The sequence below is a fragment of the Schistocerca serialis genome, chromosome 10 (assembly GCF_023864345.2).
Source record: "Schistocerca serialis cubense isolate TAMUIC-IGC-003099 chromosome 10, iqSchSeri2.2, whole genome shotgun sequence".
Lineage (NCBI taxonomy): Eukaryota > Metazoa > Arthropoda > Insecta > Orthoptera > Acrididae > Schistocerca > Schistocerca serialis.
In genome coordinates, this window is record NC_064647.1 from 189,748,176 (window position 1) to 189,766,217 (window position 18,042).

Sequence of the window (18,042 nt, forward strand, 5' to 3'; positions counted from 1 at the left end):
TGAGGATACATGAAGTATATCAATTTTTTGCAATCATTTTGCATATGTGTGTTGTAAAGAAACGTAGACTTAGGGATTATTGGTCTGAAGACTCTGTGCTTGCTTCATCATTTGCTTCCCACCTAATGGTACAAGACAGATTTTTTGCCGTGTTCAGAATGCTGCATGTGAACAATAATGTGCTATGGATACCTCAACAACAACCAGGCCATGACCCTCTGCATAAAATAAGACCTGTTTGGGGCGTTTTCACAGAATGATGCAGAAAAGTCTTTTATCCATCACGAAATCTGTCTGTGGATGAAGCAATACGCCATTTTTGAGGAAGAATTGGATTCCGTGTTTAAGACAAGCCAGAGAAACATGGAATAAAACTGTTTGTTGTAAATGATGCTCAAACAGGTTACATGTGCAATGCTGAAGTTTACACTGGAGGAAAAGGAAATGTTAACAAATCTGTCAAATCCCTGCTGCTGAGGTTATGTTCCTCTTACTTGGGAAAAGGACATATGATATACATGGGCAGATTTTATACAGGTCGTGCAGCCCTTGAAGAACTATGGGAAAGAAATACATTGGGAGTTGGAACTGTGATGAAGAACAGGATAGATTTGCCTAGAGAACTAATAAATCAAAAACCAAAGAAAGAAGAAATGACATTTCGTCGCAATGGACACCTTTTCTGCTTGAAATGAAGAGACAATGTGATGTGCACATGTTGTCAACACACCATAATATGACTGCTTCGCATGTCATGGTGTAGAATCCAGGAGTGGATATGTTGAGTTAGTAAAGCCAGATGTTGTGCTAGACTTCAACTTGTCTAAAACAGGTGTTGACAGAGAAGACCAGCTGATGAGTTAACTATCCTTTACAGCGAAAGACTGTAAAATGGTGGAAAAAAGTTTTCTTCCATATTTCTGTGAGGGCAGTTGTGAATGCCAACATTATTCACAATATCAAAATATCAAAACAGTGTGCATTAGCTGATCTTATCTGTAAATTAGCAAAACAGTTGGTTTGAAAAGGAGGAGCCGAACTAAATAAAGACACACATTCTGCATCTGGAGTTGCAAGTGCAAACAGACTCATAGCACATTATTTTCCTGAGAAACTGCCACCAATAGAAAAGAAAACAAACCCAGCTAGAAAATGTAAGATCTGTTGGGAACAAGGGAAAGCTGTAGGAAAGGTAGTGAGGAAAGAGACCAGATACTATTGTAGGCCATGTAACACAGGCCTTTGTGTTCCTGAGTGTTTTGGAAGACTTCATACCAGAGGAAGTTGTCTAATTTGTAAAAACAAGAAAAAAACCATTTTGCAACAAAATACTTTACTCATAAATGAAGCATTTAATATTTCCTGCTGACAAGTGATTTTAAATCAATAACCTACCATTCCCTACGACTTACGAAAATTTTGTCCACTTCGGGGAAAAATAAAAATGCTGAAAAACAGTATTTTTAGAATAGTATCTACAAATCCCTGTATAATTTTTTTTGTGCTAAATGTATACATATTCATAAAGAGGATGGATGGAAGGTAAGTGGATTAGTAAATTTATCAAAAAATTGTATATAGTAGTAAATTTCCTCAGGATCCTGGTATTAACTGGATTGCCAACTCGTTAGGCTCCAGTATGTTAACTCTGAAAATGGCTACCTATGTGGACTAATCAAATCATACTCAATTTGAATAGAAGGTAAATGAGAGAGAAGACTTTGATAGTGATTTAAGAGGTCATCCTAAACCTTCCACTAAAGCTCCAAAAGATACAGTTAGTCATATTCATTCCCACATTAAAAGTTTTCCATATCATGTCAGATTATTTTCGTTCAGAAAAACCTAATAGACATTGCTTGAGTCCTGAATTGAACATCGGAGTTATGTACAATTTTTATATGAAAAAAGTTTTGAAGATGACATTAAAACAGTGCCAGACGTTTTCTATAGCTTTTCAATGTGACAAGAAGAGATACGTGCGCAACATGTGATGTTTACCATATTCGGATATCAGTTGTTGAAGGTAAAACAAAAAACAATTAGAGGTGCAACATGAATTATATTTAAGGAGAGCCAAACCTGCATGAAATTAGGTGAAACTGCATGAGGAATTGCCAAAATCCAACTCCAAAGATGTTTATGCTTTTACATTCGATTTGGAAAAAGCCTGGGCATTTTCAAAGTTAACATGTTCAGTAGCATATTATAAATGCAGTTTATATCGTCATTATCTTGGCTGTCTCGACCTCAGAACTGACTGTTCTTATGTACATACGGGAAAAAACTATAGCTTCAAGGGGATCACTAGATATTTCATCAGTGTAGTGAAACACACAAACGAAGTGGCTAGTACAGTAAAATACATAATAATGTACAATGATGCCTGCGCTGGACAAAATAGGACTTTTAAAATGGCACTTTCCTGTTTGAAACTTGTGACAGATCTTCAACTTCAAGTGGATGTTCTTGACCATATTTTTATTGTAAGGAGGCACTTATAACTGCGAAACAATACTGATTTTAGGTGTGTGGAACTCCAAGTTAAAGAAAAAACTACCTACACACTGGCAGACTGGTATAAAATCATTACTCAATCACAAAGAAAAGAAGCCATTTACAGTAATACAGATGCAGTGAGAAGAATGTGTATCGACAACAGCTTTGGAGAAGGCAGGAGTGAACACCAAAACTAAATAATTAAAACATCCATTATCTCAGCTACAAACTTCAGTGGTTGCAGTATAGAAGATCTGAACCTACAAAGATATGTTACAAGACATCTTAGAATGTTGATATGGAGTTTTTCATCTTGAACATAAAAAAGGAAAGAAGGGGCATCCAGTTCAGTTCAACAGTATAAAACAGGAAACAGTATATGGTGAAATACGACCTGTCAGTAATTTGAAGGAAATGGACATGTTAGAGTTGTTACTACACGCCCCTCATGTTCACCATGTGTTTTTTCATCCTCTAAAACTTTTGAGGACAAAAATTATTGAGATGTATTTTTGTGTAAATTCAAACTGAAATTCATGTATTTTATATACAGTTATATTAATATACACATATTGTGCTCATGTATTGTTAATTCAGAGTAAAATTAAAACAATTTATGCTCCAGTATTAATACTGCCCCTTATTAGACTCAACATTCCTATACGTACTTATATTAGGCTTTCCTGATGTTTCTTGTTCACTTCCTCAAAATGAGCAAAATTGACTTACACCATCATGCCATAAATCCGTTCAGGTAATGCTTTCCCATATTTTGGAAAAGAGGACACGCGTGCAAAGAAGCGACCACTCAGAGGGTATGTTGTTCTGTGTCTCAAGGAGCTGTTTCTAAAGCAAGAAAGAAATGCAGTGACAGACAGCTTTTTGAAACTTCCTGCCAGATTGAATCTGTGTGCCAGACCAACTTGGGACCTCTGTTGATGTGAGTACTGTGCGTCATTGGGCAAGTATGTTTAAAGATGTCGAGCCGGGAACATCTGACCTGCTTGACAAACAAAGAGTTGGACGTCCTGTGACAGCATCCACCGAGTTTCACAAGCAAAATGTTGACAGATTTATATAGAACGATCGTCGTATCACTCAGAGAGAAATTGTAAGCACAGTCACCATTTCACAAGAATGTGTGGGTCACATTATTCCTTTGCTTGGCCATCGGAAGATCTGTGCAGGATGGGTACCCTGTATGCTGACTCCTGAAATGAAAGTGCACAGACTTGAAATTTGCCAGGAACTCCTCTTGCTTTACGAGAATGAAGGTGACGCCTTTCTCCATTCAATTGTGGTAGGAAACAAAATGTGGGTACACCATTACAACCCGGAGGTGAAACGTCAGTCTGTGGAATATCAACACAAAGACTTGCCCAAAAAAAGAAATTCAGGACGCAGCCCTTGGCTGGAAAAATCATGGCCACAGTGTTGTGGGATGCAGATGGTGTTATCCATGTTGTGGAACAACAATAAATTCAGAGTGTTACATCACAACACTGCGAACTCTAAAACGACAGCTAACAAGGGTCTGAAAGGAAAAGGGAAATGTTTTCTTGCAGCATGACAATGCCAAAGCACACTTAATGTGCCACCACAGTAGAACTTCAGAGACTGAATCTCAACACCATACGGCATCCTCCATACAGTCCAGATTTAGCACTGTCTGACTTGCGTCTGTTCCTGATAATGAAAGGCGATCTGCAGGGACATCATCATGCTTCTGATGAAGATGTTGAGAGAAGAGTAAGACTATGGTTGAGGAAACAGTGTGTCGACTTCTTTCGTGGCGGCTTCAGAACACTTGTTCATCATTGGCCGAAATAGTATCCAATTGGCTGGTGATTATGTGGAAAAGTGAATATTGGTAATTAAAGGTCACATTCTAAGGATTATTTCTGCATTTGATTTGTTAAAATATTCCCATCCAAACCCAATTAATGAAGGTGGAGGCATTACTTTTCATTCAACCCTCGTAATTATCTTGTTAAATAATTGTTTTTGTAACTTGGAAAACCTTGTGAATTAACATACATTAATATTAAGTACTTTTTCTAGTCAAATATGAAAATGTACCCTTTCTGCTATTTTAGGAATGCAGAAACTGCCATTCTAGTGGTAAGGGAAAGCATGAAAGAAAACAGAGAAACATTTGAAGGCAAAAAACATTTTTGAAAGTTCATATTGAATAATTGCATGTTTTCTATGAGACCTGCTGTTGTGTAATGTTTAGAATTGTGCAGTCTAGGGGCGATTCACACCTAGATGCAGAATCAAACCCACCAACCCTCGAGCATTCTAATGTGAAACTCTGCCTACTGCACTAACTAGGCAGCATAGCTTCTCAGTATTCAGTGAAGATACTTCGTACAAACTAAGATAACAGTATTCCCAAGTTTCCTTATTCTCTGTCTATTTTCAACTGAAAATATGCACGAGACAAAATTTTGTTACTTACATTTTTGTGCTGTTAGTGTGCAAGGAATAACGCTGCACACAAAGTTACATTCTCACTGTGTATGTTCATTGTATAAAAAATGCATCTGTGCACATGTAAGAAGAAATAGCTGATAGGCGTATCCCCCACTCTCTCATGTCTGGCAGTCCTTTTTCGAGGACTTCAGTATGCTGGTATGAAATTAATAAGAAGTCTGTCCAAAAACACAAAAGTGTGGAATATAAGACAGTATCTTTCCAAAGCAGTTGACAGATTATCTAGTGGAAAAGAAATTGTACATATCAAAGAGTAATATTAAGGCGGAGCTTTTTTCCTATCTGCAGATGCTGCGGGTACGAAGCCTACCCAGTTTTCTGAGCCGGTGCAGACATTTGACTATGGCCACGGCTCAAGAAGATCTGGCTCTGCTCCTACACCTGGTCCTGCTCCTGTCACTGCTGCTCCTCCAGGTGAGTGGATGATGAGGTTGGAGTCCATGTCTGGCACACAGTTTTGTAGTCACATGTAATCCACATAGTGTACACTTGGCTAAAGAGTTGGAAAGTAAGTGGGGGCAAGAATGCATTCTTACACAAATATAACCTTTGAGTTCAAATTTGGGTCTACTGTTGGTAATTTAAAGCTCGTAGTCAAAGTGTGGACATCAATCGTACTCTGTTGAAGAATGTACTTATAAAGTCGATGTACACAGGATGTATATCTCCTAGGACAACGAGGAAATCTGGGAAAAGTCTGGGAATTTCATCATCCAGGAGAAATGCAGGAAAACTGTAAGAATTTTTCAAAATTCTGGGCATTTTTATTGTTTTAGTTTTTTGCCTTGGATGAACTGATACTCTAACAAAGAAGTTTTTTAAGCCTGCTACTGCAGCAGTTAAACATAAATGAGATAATAACACCAAAATAAAACTTAAGTTGAAAAGAAAAAACACGCTGCACACACAAGCATCTGCCGACAGCAAAATGTGTGAAAGGCTATGCAACACTTCATAACAACAAACTGCTTTTGATACATCTTTCTCATGAGCCTTGTTTTGATGAGCATGACTGTTACATTTGTAACAGGCCGCAGGAAAATATTGCAAATGGTGGTTTGAGAAGCATTAATTTCAAAGTAAATTTCTATTTATGCAAGATGAACTATGTTACGTGTGAGGATGTGCGATGAATTTCTTAAATTACAGAGCATCAGACTCTCATTCAAAACTTTAACACTGGGGGCCAACCACGTAGAAAAATATCAGTCCCAAAAGATCAACCATTTATGCCACTATTTAAAATTTTACTTCCACATACGTGTTTGGTATATCTTAAAGGGAACACAGACAAAAAAGATCAAGTTTCATGGTTAGCTTTTCTTGATTATTTTACTTCTTTCAAAGATTACAAGTTATGCAATAACGGTGGCAAAAGGTATAATTATTAAAAGTGAGTGAAGTGAAGTGAGTTGGAGCATTTTTGCATGTAACCGACTTTTCTATGGAGAAGTTGAAGTGCTTGATGGTTTATGTTTTCAGCCAGGTAACCCATGAAATGTTCAGTGCACAGCTCAGCACTGTAAAGGGTTTGCTCTTGCTGATATCCACCCGAGTGACCACTTTCCATGTGTCCTTCGATTACAGCCACAACTGCCATCTATGCGTCCAAGATGCTGGAAGTTTTCCCAAGCCGATTTGACACTTTTCTCGTCTCTAGCAACATTTGATGACCATCGGTTTCAGCATCGACGATCAGGTCACTCATGTTATGGAAGTTATTCTTACAGCCGCAGAACATTCAATACTCCGTACCTCCCCTTTGCCCCGATGCCCCCATGTTTCTTGGTGGAACGAGGTACGCCGTGATGCAATATGTGAGTGTAAACATGCTCTTCACGTTTCCCATCATCATCATTCTGTAACTGACCATCTAGTTGCTCTCTCCACTTACAACATGAACAACTTTCCCAGGAAACTCCAAACAGTAGCAATATTTTTTGATCTGGAGAGGGCATGCAATACCTGGTGGCAGACAGGCACCCTCTGCACACTGTTCTCTTCAGGCTTTCAAGGTCAGCTACCCCTTTTCATCCATGAATTTATGACAGAGCACACATTTAAGGTGCAGGTGAACACTAAACGGGGTGCCACAGGGCTCCGTGCTAAGTATTGTATTGTTTGCCATTGCTATAAATCCAGTTATGGATTGTCTCCTTCGTGATATCTTGGGCTCCCTCTTTGTCGACAATTTTGCAATCTACTACAACTCTAATGGACCAGCCTTCTTGAACAGTGTCTTCAAGGCAGTCTCGATCTACTCCAAACCGGCTTCCGATTTTTTCCCGGTAAGACCGCTGTGTAAATTTTTGTGGAATTTTATCCTCCTCCTCTACATCTAGGCCCTGATACCCTTCTGTTTGTTGATGTTGCAAATTCGTGGGTCTTAGGTTTGACAGAAAACTGTGCTGGTCTTCCCACATTTCATATCTTTCGGCTCGCTGTCTGCGATCCCTCAACAGTGTCCATGTTCTGACTGGTACCTCCTGGGGAGCAGACAGAGTGGTCCTCCTCCACCTATATCTTGCCTTAGTGCACTCGAAATTGGACTATGGAAGCATAGTTTACTCCTCTGCATAACCATCTATTGTTGGGCATTTAGACTCTGTCCACCACCGTGGATTTAGCGTCTGGAGCTTTCTACGCCAGCCCCTTGGAGGGCGTTTATTCTGAGACTGCTGAACCTCCACAGTCCAATCAGTGAGCCGTCCTCCTCAGTCGTTATGCTAGCCATCTGTCTTCCATGCGTGCTTACCTGACCCATGCCCTTTTTTTCGACACCTCGCTGGATTTAGGGTATGCAGGCCGCCCTTCCTCTCTACTACCAACAGGAGTCCACTTCAGTGAACTGCTTCCAATTTCCTTAAACTTTCTTTACAAATGGGGATTACAAATGGGGATATGATGCCACCTTGGCTTCGCACCTGGACCTGCCTTCTCTGTGACCTTTGTCAGCTTCCCAAGGATAGTGCCTCCCCTGTAATTTATCGTCGGGCATTTTCTGCTCTATGCGCGCAAATGAATTGAGGGTGCCACTTTTGTTTACAATGATGGCTCCAAGACCACCTTTGGTCTCGGGAGTGCCTATATTGTTGGTGACACCCCTTTTAAATTTCGGCTTCCCGACCAGTGTCCGGTTTTTTACTGCGAAGCTTTGCGCTGTTCTCCAGGCTGTCCAATACATCCATTGCCATTAGCGGATACTGTATGTTATATGGTTGGATTCACTCAGCTCCCTTCTCAACCTCCAAGCTCTTTATTCCGTCCACCCTCTGTTCCACGTTATTCAGGACTGCCTCCACATGCTCGACATTCTGTGGCATTCTTCTGGATCCCAGGCCGTGTTGGTATCTGCGGAATCGAGGCAGCCAATATAGTGGCAAAGCCTGCTGTCTGTCTTCCTTGGCCTGCTGTTCGCACAGTTTCCTTTGCCGATCTACAGAGTGTATTATTTTGCCATGTTGCTCTTTTCAATAAATTACAGGACATAAAACCTCTTCCCTGTGCTTGGACCTGTTCCTCCCGGCCTCGTCAGGAGGAGGTAATTTTAACTAGACTCCAGATAGGGCACTGTCTTTTTAGCTGTCGACATCTTTGAAGTGGCGATCCTATCCCGCTTTGTCAGCACTACTCTCAGTTGTGGACGGTGAGACGCTTTTTACTTCATTGCCCCGATTTTAATCTGCTATCCGCCCATTTACAGCTGTCGCCTGATATATCTTCCCTTTTAGCGGATGATGCGTGCTCTGCCGACCGCGCGCGCGCGCGCGCGCGCGCGCGCGCGCGCGCGCGCGCGCACACACACACACACACACACACACACACACACACACACACACACACACACACACACCAATATTTGTCCCTCCTCTGCATCTCCTTTTCCACCCCTTTCACCCCTTTCCACCTCCCGCCCACAGCACCTAGCAGCCCTACCCTGTCCCCACCACATTCCTCCATGCTCTCACCAGCAGCACTACACCACCCCTCACCCATACTCTACTATCGCTCCCTCTTCCTGCCCCACCACCCACAATGTGCCACTCCTATCAGGCTCATTTAGCCATATGCTGTCTGGCCACAGGGCCAGAGAAAGTGGCTGTGTGTGTGGGGCGGGGGGGGGGGGGGGGGGGGGGACTGCACAAGCACGCGCCATCTGCTCACCAAGCAGTGGCAGCAGAAGGCACACACAAAAGGGTTTAAATTTTACAATCTTTCGGAGCCAGTGACTCCTTGTTCTGGATGTCTTTTTGTTGTGTCTGTCCTTTTCACAATATTGCCATTAATCCATCCTGAATTTTACATCGACGTACTAGTTGCACAGAGAAAAAAATGGACATTTTTTTTTAAAGGTCCCATAACAGTCTGGTTAATGTAGTTTCAAAACGTCTCTAACAAAAGAGGTTTGTATTTTTCAGTATTGAAATGTAGCTTTCAGCATTCATCTCTGTGAAGTGTGAAATAGGATTTGATGGATAAATGGTCAGTGTATAGACAGTCATGCAGCCTGTGGTTTGGTGTAGAATTTTGTTTGGTAGTTAAAGGGAGTTACGCCACTGGAACTTTTTGTATACTTGGAAAAATGCTAAATTTTATCATTATTGGCACTGAAAATTACGTTAGAGATCCATAATTGACTTTGTCAATCCATTTAATGGTCAGAGGAAGGTAAGGACTGGTCACTTCCAATAGGGCCATTGCTAATACTATCCTGTGTGGTGTTCAAATTGACCTTCGATGTACTGTTATTGACCAAATAGGTATAATTCTGGGTACACTGTAAATTTTTGAGTTGGTACTGACAATTATATGTATTGTGAGTGATACTAGCGCATTCAGTTTAGACTTACTTTTGTAGATTTTGTTATTTCATCATTCTAAGTAAGTTAAATATAATGTAAATGCATGTATAAAAAAACTACTTATCAAGTACCGGCAGGAGGACACACATACAAACGGTTTAACTTTTACAAATTTTCAGAGCCAGTGGCTCCTTCTTCTAGCAGGAGAGTTGAAGGGGAAGGAAGAGGGATGAAGGAAAAGGACTGGAGAGTTTTAGGGAAAGGGGTACAGTCCAGGAAAGTCACCCAGAACCCCAAGTTGGGGGAGACTTACCAGACAGGATTAGAAGGATAGACTGATTGTTGGAGTCCCCTGGGTGACTTTTCTTTTTTTTTTTTTTCTGTCCCTAAACCTCTCGTCATTTTCCTTCACCCCTCTCCCTTCCCCTTCAACTCTTCTACCAGAAGGAGGAGCCACTGGCTTTGAAATTTTTGTAAAAGTTAAACCCTTTTGTGTGTGTGTTCTGCTGCCACCACTTGGTGAGCAGATTTTTATGTATCCATTTACATTGTATTGTCAATAATTGATTATGTTCATTGTAAGTTAAATTACACATGTTGTGTTAGATTACATTTACAAAATTGTGTTCTTTACTCAGATGGCTGGCGACGCAGTGACGAACCGACATTCTGTGCCAACAGAGCTGATCAAGATAACAGGTTCTTTGGTAACAGAACTGATCGTGATAACAGATTTCCTAGTGGCGTAGGTGATCAGGCCAATCTGTTCCCAAGTGGCCGAACTGAAAAAGATAACTGGTTTCCCAGCGGTCGAGGCGATCAGGACAACAGGTTTCCTGGCAGCCGTGGTGACCAGGACTCCAGGTTTCCTGGCAACCGAGGCGACCAGGACAGTAGGTTTCCCGGCAGTCGAGGTGACCAGGATATTAGGTTTCCCAGTGGTCGAGGTGACCAGGACAGTAGGTTTCCTAGCAATCGAGGTGACCAGGATGGTAGGTTTCCCAGCAGCCGAGGTGACCAGGATAATAGGTTTCTTGCAGGCAGAACGGAAGAAGAGAGCAGATTTTTTGGGAGCAGAGAGAGGGAATGGCATGGCTCCGACCGGGACCGCGAGAGCAGAGACCGGGAACGTGACAGGGAGAGAGACAGAGAGAGGGACAGGGACAGGGACAGGGAGAGAGACAGGGACAGGGAACGTGAGAGGGAGAGGGACAGGCTAAGCCGCGACAGAGAGCGTGACAGGGACAGAGAGCGCGACAGGGACCGGGACCGCGAGCGGGATAGGGACAGAGACAGGGAGAGGGATAGAGACAGGGACAGAGAGAGGGAGAGAGACAGGGACAGGGACTGGGAGAGGGAGAGGGACCGGGACAGGGATCGAGACCGGGACAGAGAGAGGGACCGTGGCAGAGACCGGGACCGGGACCGCGACAGGGACGGTAAGTCTGTTCACATCTTTTTTGCGAGTATTTTGTGCTATAGGTGTACAATGTTATGTTTTGTATATCATTAGAGTTTTAATACCTTGAGTTTTATGCCTGAGCATGGACGAGATACCGATAGCATCGACAGCCTCACATCTTAGTTTTGCTGTTTGTACTTTATTCACATTGCTTATGGCTTTTAACAAATTAGAAACTTTTGTATCCCACACATATCTCTAGCAGTACAAATGGCAAGGGACTATTAAGTGTAGAACTCACTTGTGGTTTATCTTTTCTACTGTTACTTTTTTAAAAAAAATTTTTAGGGAATAAAATGTATTTGTTTGTACTTAGAAATTAGAGCAGTTGTTGAAAATACAGTCATTGTGTGATATCATCTCGGGCCACATATCTACCGATCTTATTATTAATTGATAACCTACATATATAAATATGTTATGAGCGCCAAATGTACTTATTGTAGGCAGAGTGCAGTTAGTTGGTTGCCAGCTTCCCAGTAGTGATCTTTAAATATCAGCAACATTCGGAACACTTTTTGTTGACTATTATCTGCTTCAGATTGCTGCCACCCTCTATGCTGCCACCCTCTATGATCTCAAAGTTGGGTCGTTGCAATTGTCTGAGAAAATGTTGTTGTCTTGTCCATGTGAGTGGATGAGCAACTGATCAATAACATTAATTGTACTTGTATTTAAATGTGTTACGCAGTATGAGACACAATCGAAAATTTATGTTAAATGTTTCGAATGCCAATTTTCTTCTGCTCATCGTGGTGTATTACAACAGTCTTAATTTAATTTTGTACTCCTTGCAACAAATATGTATTGCTTTTGAAGATGACAGTCTCTGTAATGTGCATTCATGAATCCTTATTCTTCAGTTTAAAATGTGTACCATTGATGATTGGCATGATTTCCTTGCACCTTTGCATTGTCAGTACTAGAAGTCAAACAATAAAACATTCCACATCTCATATCTTCTGAATCCCATAGTGGCCACTGTACTTACCTTCTGTTCCTGAGGAAAGCGGCACAACCAAATTCACCCAAGTGAACTAAAGTTAAGCACATCGAAAAATATTTGTGTTCCTGTAAACATTTTTGTTTGTACTGAGCAGGAAAACTATACTTTTAAGAAGCTCTTAAGGTTTGTTAATATTATTGGTCAAAGAATGGGAATTCTGTGTTGGAATATTAAAAATATAAGGAAAAGGATAGATTGCTACTCATCATAAAGATGACTGACAGGTTCTACAAAAAGACTGTTACAGTCTTTTCATTGTGCCTGTCTGCAACTCGATGTGTTGTCTTTATGGTAGGTAGCAATCTGTCCTTTCCCTTATATTGTCAATCAGTTACTATGTCTTTTGAGGGAGTCTTACAGGTTGGCTTTCTCTGAGTCTATTTGTACTTGACAGGATTTTAAGGTTTGTCCCTAGATGCAAATTTCACACAGCAATGTGATGCAGTTCTCAAAATTTAAAAAAAAAAATCTTCTTTGAAGATTAGGTTTCCGAGTATTGATAAGTATAGAACATGTATGTAGTAACACCCCCTTTTTACTCTTTTCTGTGGACTAACCCAAAAAAGTGTAAAATAGAAGAAAGCATTGGAAACACAACAAGTGAATATGACTAAATTACTTTTTTGCATTGTTCAAAATATGAATGTAAAATGATTTAAATTTTGCTTGATTAAAAAGAAATCTGAAATAATTAATTTTTTTTCTTTCTAACTGCACATGTCTCTCCACAGTATACAATGCATCAAACACATTATCACCACCTCACTGCCTCAAAAGAACACAAGAAGTGAATATGAGTAAATTACTTTTTTGCATTGTTCAAAATATGAATGTAAAATGATTTAAATTTTGCGTGTTTAAAAAGAAATCTGAAATAATTAATTTTTTTTTCTTTCTAACTGCACATGTCTCTCCACAGTATACAATGCATCAAACACATTATCACCAACTCACTGCCTCAAAAGTTAATACCTTCCTTCTCTGCTGCTTGGCACAACCGGTTCTTCTTCTTCTTCTTCTTCTTCTTCTTCTTCTTCACCTCTCTCTTCCATTCTTCAAAATATTTTGTGGTGATGCTATCTACTGTTGGCACCTATGAAGTGATGAGTGAATCATCATCATCATCAACATCATCATCATCATCATCATCATCCTAATACTCTTGAAACAGGAACAATATGCTTATCAGAGAAAAATCTGTGGGCTTATAAGGGAATGATCCAATAAGACATTTCAAAACCTACCCCAAAATTTTTGTGCATGAAGAAGACAACGAAAGAAATGCACTGCCAAAATTTTAGCTGCTAAGAGGCACTGCAAGTATTTTGTAAAAATGTTGGAATTTAAACATTTTTTGCCACATGAAGAACAGCTTATAACTACCGTTTGCCAGCCTAGTGTGTGACTCAGCGAGTCACTCATGCAGCACTGCGTAGTGGGATTATCTAGAGTTCACAGACACCAATTTTAAGTACCTAAAGCCTGGGTTACAATGGAGCGAATGGAAGCAAACACGTGTGAATGAGTATTTGCAGAAAATTCACTACCATTTGCTTGCGTATGGTAGAATTGTTTATACTCAAGGGTATGGAAGAGAACATGAGGTAGCAAACATTGCCTATGAACGCTGTGTTAGTTTTTGGGTGGTTCAGATTCCATGTTAAACTGCAGGTCTCCATTTTCCAATTAGGTAACTTGGGAAGACTGCAGTGGCATCCAGTTGAAAGACCTGCAAGATCCCTACCAGTCACACCAGACAGAATTCTCTTTTGCTCATGCTTGTTAGCTGGTTTGCTCCAGTGAAAACTATACAATTTTTGTAATAACTTCATATCAACAGTTCAATTCATGCACATGCAATTCTGATAAAAGTGGCTAGCAGAGAAAGTAAAATCATGACAGTGTTTGATGTCGTAGACAACTTCCATTAATGAAGACTTGTAATTTGTTGAAATGAAATGTGTCATGCAATACTACATTTTATAACAATTCCTGTAGGCCATTCCTTATGGTAATGTTTGAATGTTGTACATTTGACTATCAGTGAAACAGTTCTTTGTTTATTCCCTGTAGTCATCACAAAAATGTGAAGTGTCTATTGAATGACAAAAACAAACTTTTTTCTTATACCAGGCACACCGGACAAAAGATGCAGTCAGGCACTTCCCAGTAACCACTAGTTGTATTTAGACAGAACTGGGATGAAGTCAGAAATGGTCCTGGCCATTGTCCTGCATATTACACTGTATACCAGGCTTATCTGATCAAATTCGTAATGCGTGGCGAAGAAAACTGGTAATGCACAAATGACTGGAGCTTAAGAATACTGTTCCGCTGATAAACCTGAAATGAGAGAGAGGTATAGGAAATTATGTTGTCTGATAATTTCCTGAAAAATGAATTCCACTGTTGAAAAAATTCTTTATTGAGAGGTTGAATTCACTAGTAATTCCAGGTGGAATCCACATTACATCTACAGATTTTTCATCGTCCTCCACACAAACGGAGGTATCATTATGTCCAGACCATGAATCCAACAAAAGCAATGAATTAGTTTCTGCAGCTGGTAAGAATGAAATGTTGAAAATTATTCTTTCCCATTTTTCCAGATTTTGATATGTCGATTACAAGATTTTTTGCAACTAAACACTCAATTTTTTTTATTTTTGTCTCTAAATTGCCTTGTGGTTCTTGAAGACATATATACAGCTGCGGAAACAGTAAACCACTCATACTTGTCTCTGACATTATTGTATACGAATGTGTCATTTCATTCATTGATTGGGCAACCGACTCCATCTTTTTTTCACCTCGAAACGATAAAGTGCGGTGTGCATGCAGTTCTTTCACGAAACCTGACTGATCAGCATTATAAACAGCAGTTGTGGGAATAACAGCAAGTTTCGTCTTTACATCTGCTATGAACTTCTCTATAGCATTGTCTATCACTTGCAGCTCGAGCTTTGTTAGCTTTAAATTAATGAGATAGCATTGAATGTCAGATGTGTGATGGTCTGTCTTGGAAATAGAGGGCTAGTTGCATAATTCATGAAAACAATGATAAGTAGTTTGATATCTGTGTCTGTAATGGGATAGCTTTGCAGTTCTGTGACCAAAACAAAGTCACGTAGCTCGATTTGAATTGCAGTATAACGGATGAGTGATTGCTGGTCTGTCAGATGAAAGGTGTAGAAATATTTGTGTGAAAGACTAACCACATTGTGGTTCTGCAAAATTCAGCACATATATGCATACCCGAGAGGTAAGGGTGTACAATTCCTATTTCTGCAGTTTGATTTGTATCCATAGTGGTAATAGCCCACACACTGCTTGAGTTATGGAACAAGGGTGGCAACTTCATTCCACTCTTTTGCACAGGTCTAGGTCGTGTTAAGGAATTCTGCTACCTAGGCAGTAAAATAACCAATGACAGACGGAGCAAGGAGGACATCAAAAGCAGACTCGCTATGGCAAAAAAAGGCATTTCTGGCCAAGAGAAGTCTACTAATATCAAATACCGGCCTTAATTTGAGGAAGAAATTTCTGAGGATGTACGTCTGGAGTACAGCATTGTATGGTAGTGAAATATGGACTGTGGGAAAACCGGAACAGAAGAGAATCGAAGCATTTGAGATGTGGTGCTATAGACGAATGTTGAAAATTAGGTGGACTGATAAGGTAAGGAATGAGGAGGTTCTAAGCAGAATCGGAGAGGAAAGGAATATGTGGAAAACACTGATAAGGAGAAGGGACAGGATGATAGGACATCTGCTAAGACATGAGGGAATGACTTCCATGGTACTAGAGGGAGCTGTAGAGGACAAAAACTGTAGAGGAAGACAGAGATTGGAATACGTCAAGCAAATAATTGAGGACGTAGGTTGCAAGTGCTACTCTGAGATGAAGAGATTATCACAGGAAAGGAATTCGTGGCGGGCTGCATCAAACCAGTCAGTAGACTGATGACCAAAAAAAAAGGTGGTGTTTAACACTACCTACATTGTCAAAGGAGTTGAATGGGCCTGTCACCTATCTTCCACAAATGAAGCAGTGTGGTGGTTATTACCAGTACAGTCTCAGATTGAATCTGTAGAAATTGGACTTGCATCCCTTCATCTCTCAAGTACTGGTCTTAACATTTTAACAGGAAAGGCCTGCAGCATCATAAGTCTATAAAATTTCTCTAGAGCACAAAATCTAGTAAGTGTATGTGTTATCAGGACCTGTGTCTAATTTAACCTCTTCAGCAACTATTTTTCTGTAAATCTAAGTACATGCTGGGATAATTCCTTTGAGAAGGTGGGGCTTATTTACTTCACTATCTGTCCTCCAATCTGAGCTTTGTGCTCCTCTAATAATCTCATCATGGACGGGAAATTAAAGCCTTATCTCTCTTATTCAGTTAGTATTAACATTAAGGTAAGCTAGTTGGGCTGCAGAATAGTAGTGGGATAGCAGTGACAAATGATGTCAGTAATTCTTTTCCTCAAATAAGAAACAGTATTAAATCCTGAGACAGGGAGCCTCTCTTGTTCAGCAAGTAAAGAATGTTTCAAGTGTTGTGTTTTATTTGACAGAATACTGGCAATGGCAAGGAAATCGTTTCTGAAGAAGAGAAATTTGTTAACATCGAGTATAGATTTAAGTGTCAGGAAGTCGTTTCTGAAAGTATTTGTATGGAGTGTAGCCATGTATGGAAGTGAAACATGGACGATAACTAGTTTGGACAAGAAGAGAATAGACGCTTTCAAAATGTGGTGCTACGGAAGAATGCTGAAGATAAGGTGGGTAGATCATGTAACTAATGAGGAGGTATTGAATAGGATTGGGGAGAAGAGAAGTTTGTGGCACAACTTGACTAGAAGAAGGGATCGGTTGGTAGGACTCGTTTTGAGGCATCAAGGGATCACAAATTTAGCATTGGAGGGCAGCATGGAGGGTAAAAATCGTAGAGGGAGACCAAGAGATGAATACACTAAGCAGATTCAGAAGGATGTAGGTTGCAGTAGGTACTGGGAGACGAAGAAGCTTGCACAGGATAGAGTAGCATGGAGAGCTGCATCAAACCAGTCTCAGGACTGAAGACGACAACAACAACAACAACTTACTAATCTTCCTTGATCCGTTATGGATCATGGGACGACGGCTGGCATGAACTTCTTGATGCAATAATTTACCAACAGCCATATGTATTGTAGAAATTTATTTATGGCATCAATGTAATGCCGAAACAGGTAGCACATAGAAGTTCATAAAATAAAATAAATTTCTACAATACATACAGCTGTTGGTAAATTATTACATCAAGAAGGAATACTTACTATGTTCCAATGCAGGAGTACTCAGAGAAGCACGATAAAACACAAATATGAGATACAGATTTCAAATCTTAAACATGAGTCTCAATGTAGGTGATGGGCTGTAGGAATTTGTCGTAGCAGAGCAGGAATATCTTATGTAAGGGATAAAGGTAGATTGTTGATGTACATGCCAGGATGATGTGGTTTTGTTATACTAGGGGGATGCAGCTGCAATTTGTAATACATTGTGCACCAAAACTTGCAAGATTATTGCTCTGTGCTGTCACATTTTTGTAGAGTTGAGTAAGGCTACTTTTCATCAGTTCTCTGGTCTTGAATGTATGGATGTCTTGCAGCTGTTTGCTCCTATTTTAGTTGCTGTTGAGAAAGCCCTCTGGCCTTGTAAATTAACTAAATTTATAATTTTCATATTTTTAATTTAGATTATTTTCTTTTCTGTTTATTTGTTATGTTTTT

General features: G+C 40.1%; 1 protein-coding gene across 10 annotated transcripts in view; it reads left to right on the forward strand.

The window, feature by feature from the left end:
* LOC126424541 (YLP motif-containing protein 1) overlaps positions 1 to 18,042 on the forward strand; it is a 406,391-nt gene that overhangs the window by 190,299 nt on the left and 198,050 nt on the right. For all 10 annotated transcript variants that reach the window (XR_007576188.1, XR_007576187.1, XR_007576189.1 and 7 more), the window contains 2 exons: positions 5,284 to 5,409; positions 10,436 to 11,236. Coding sequence is in view for 7 of the 10 variants with exons in the window: in XM_050087281.1 (XP_049943238.1) it covers positions 5,284 to 5,409; positions 10,436 to 11,236 (927 nt within the window). In the remaining 3 variants the exon portion in view is untranslated. The remainder of the gene's footprint in view (positions 1 to 5,283; positions 5,410 to 10,435; positions 11,237 to 18,042) is intronic.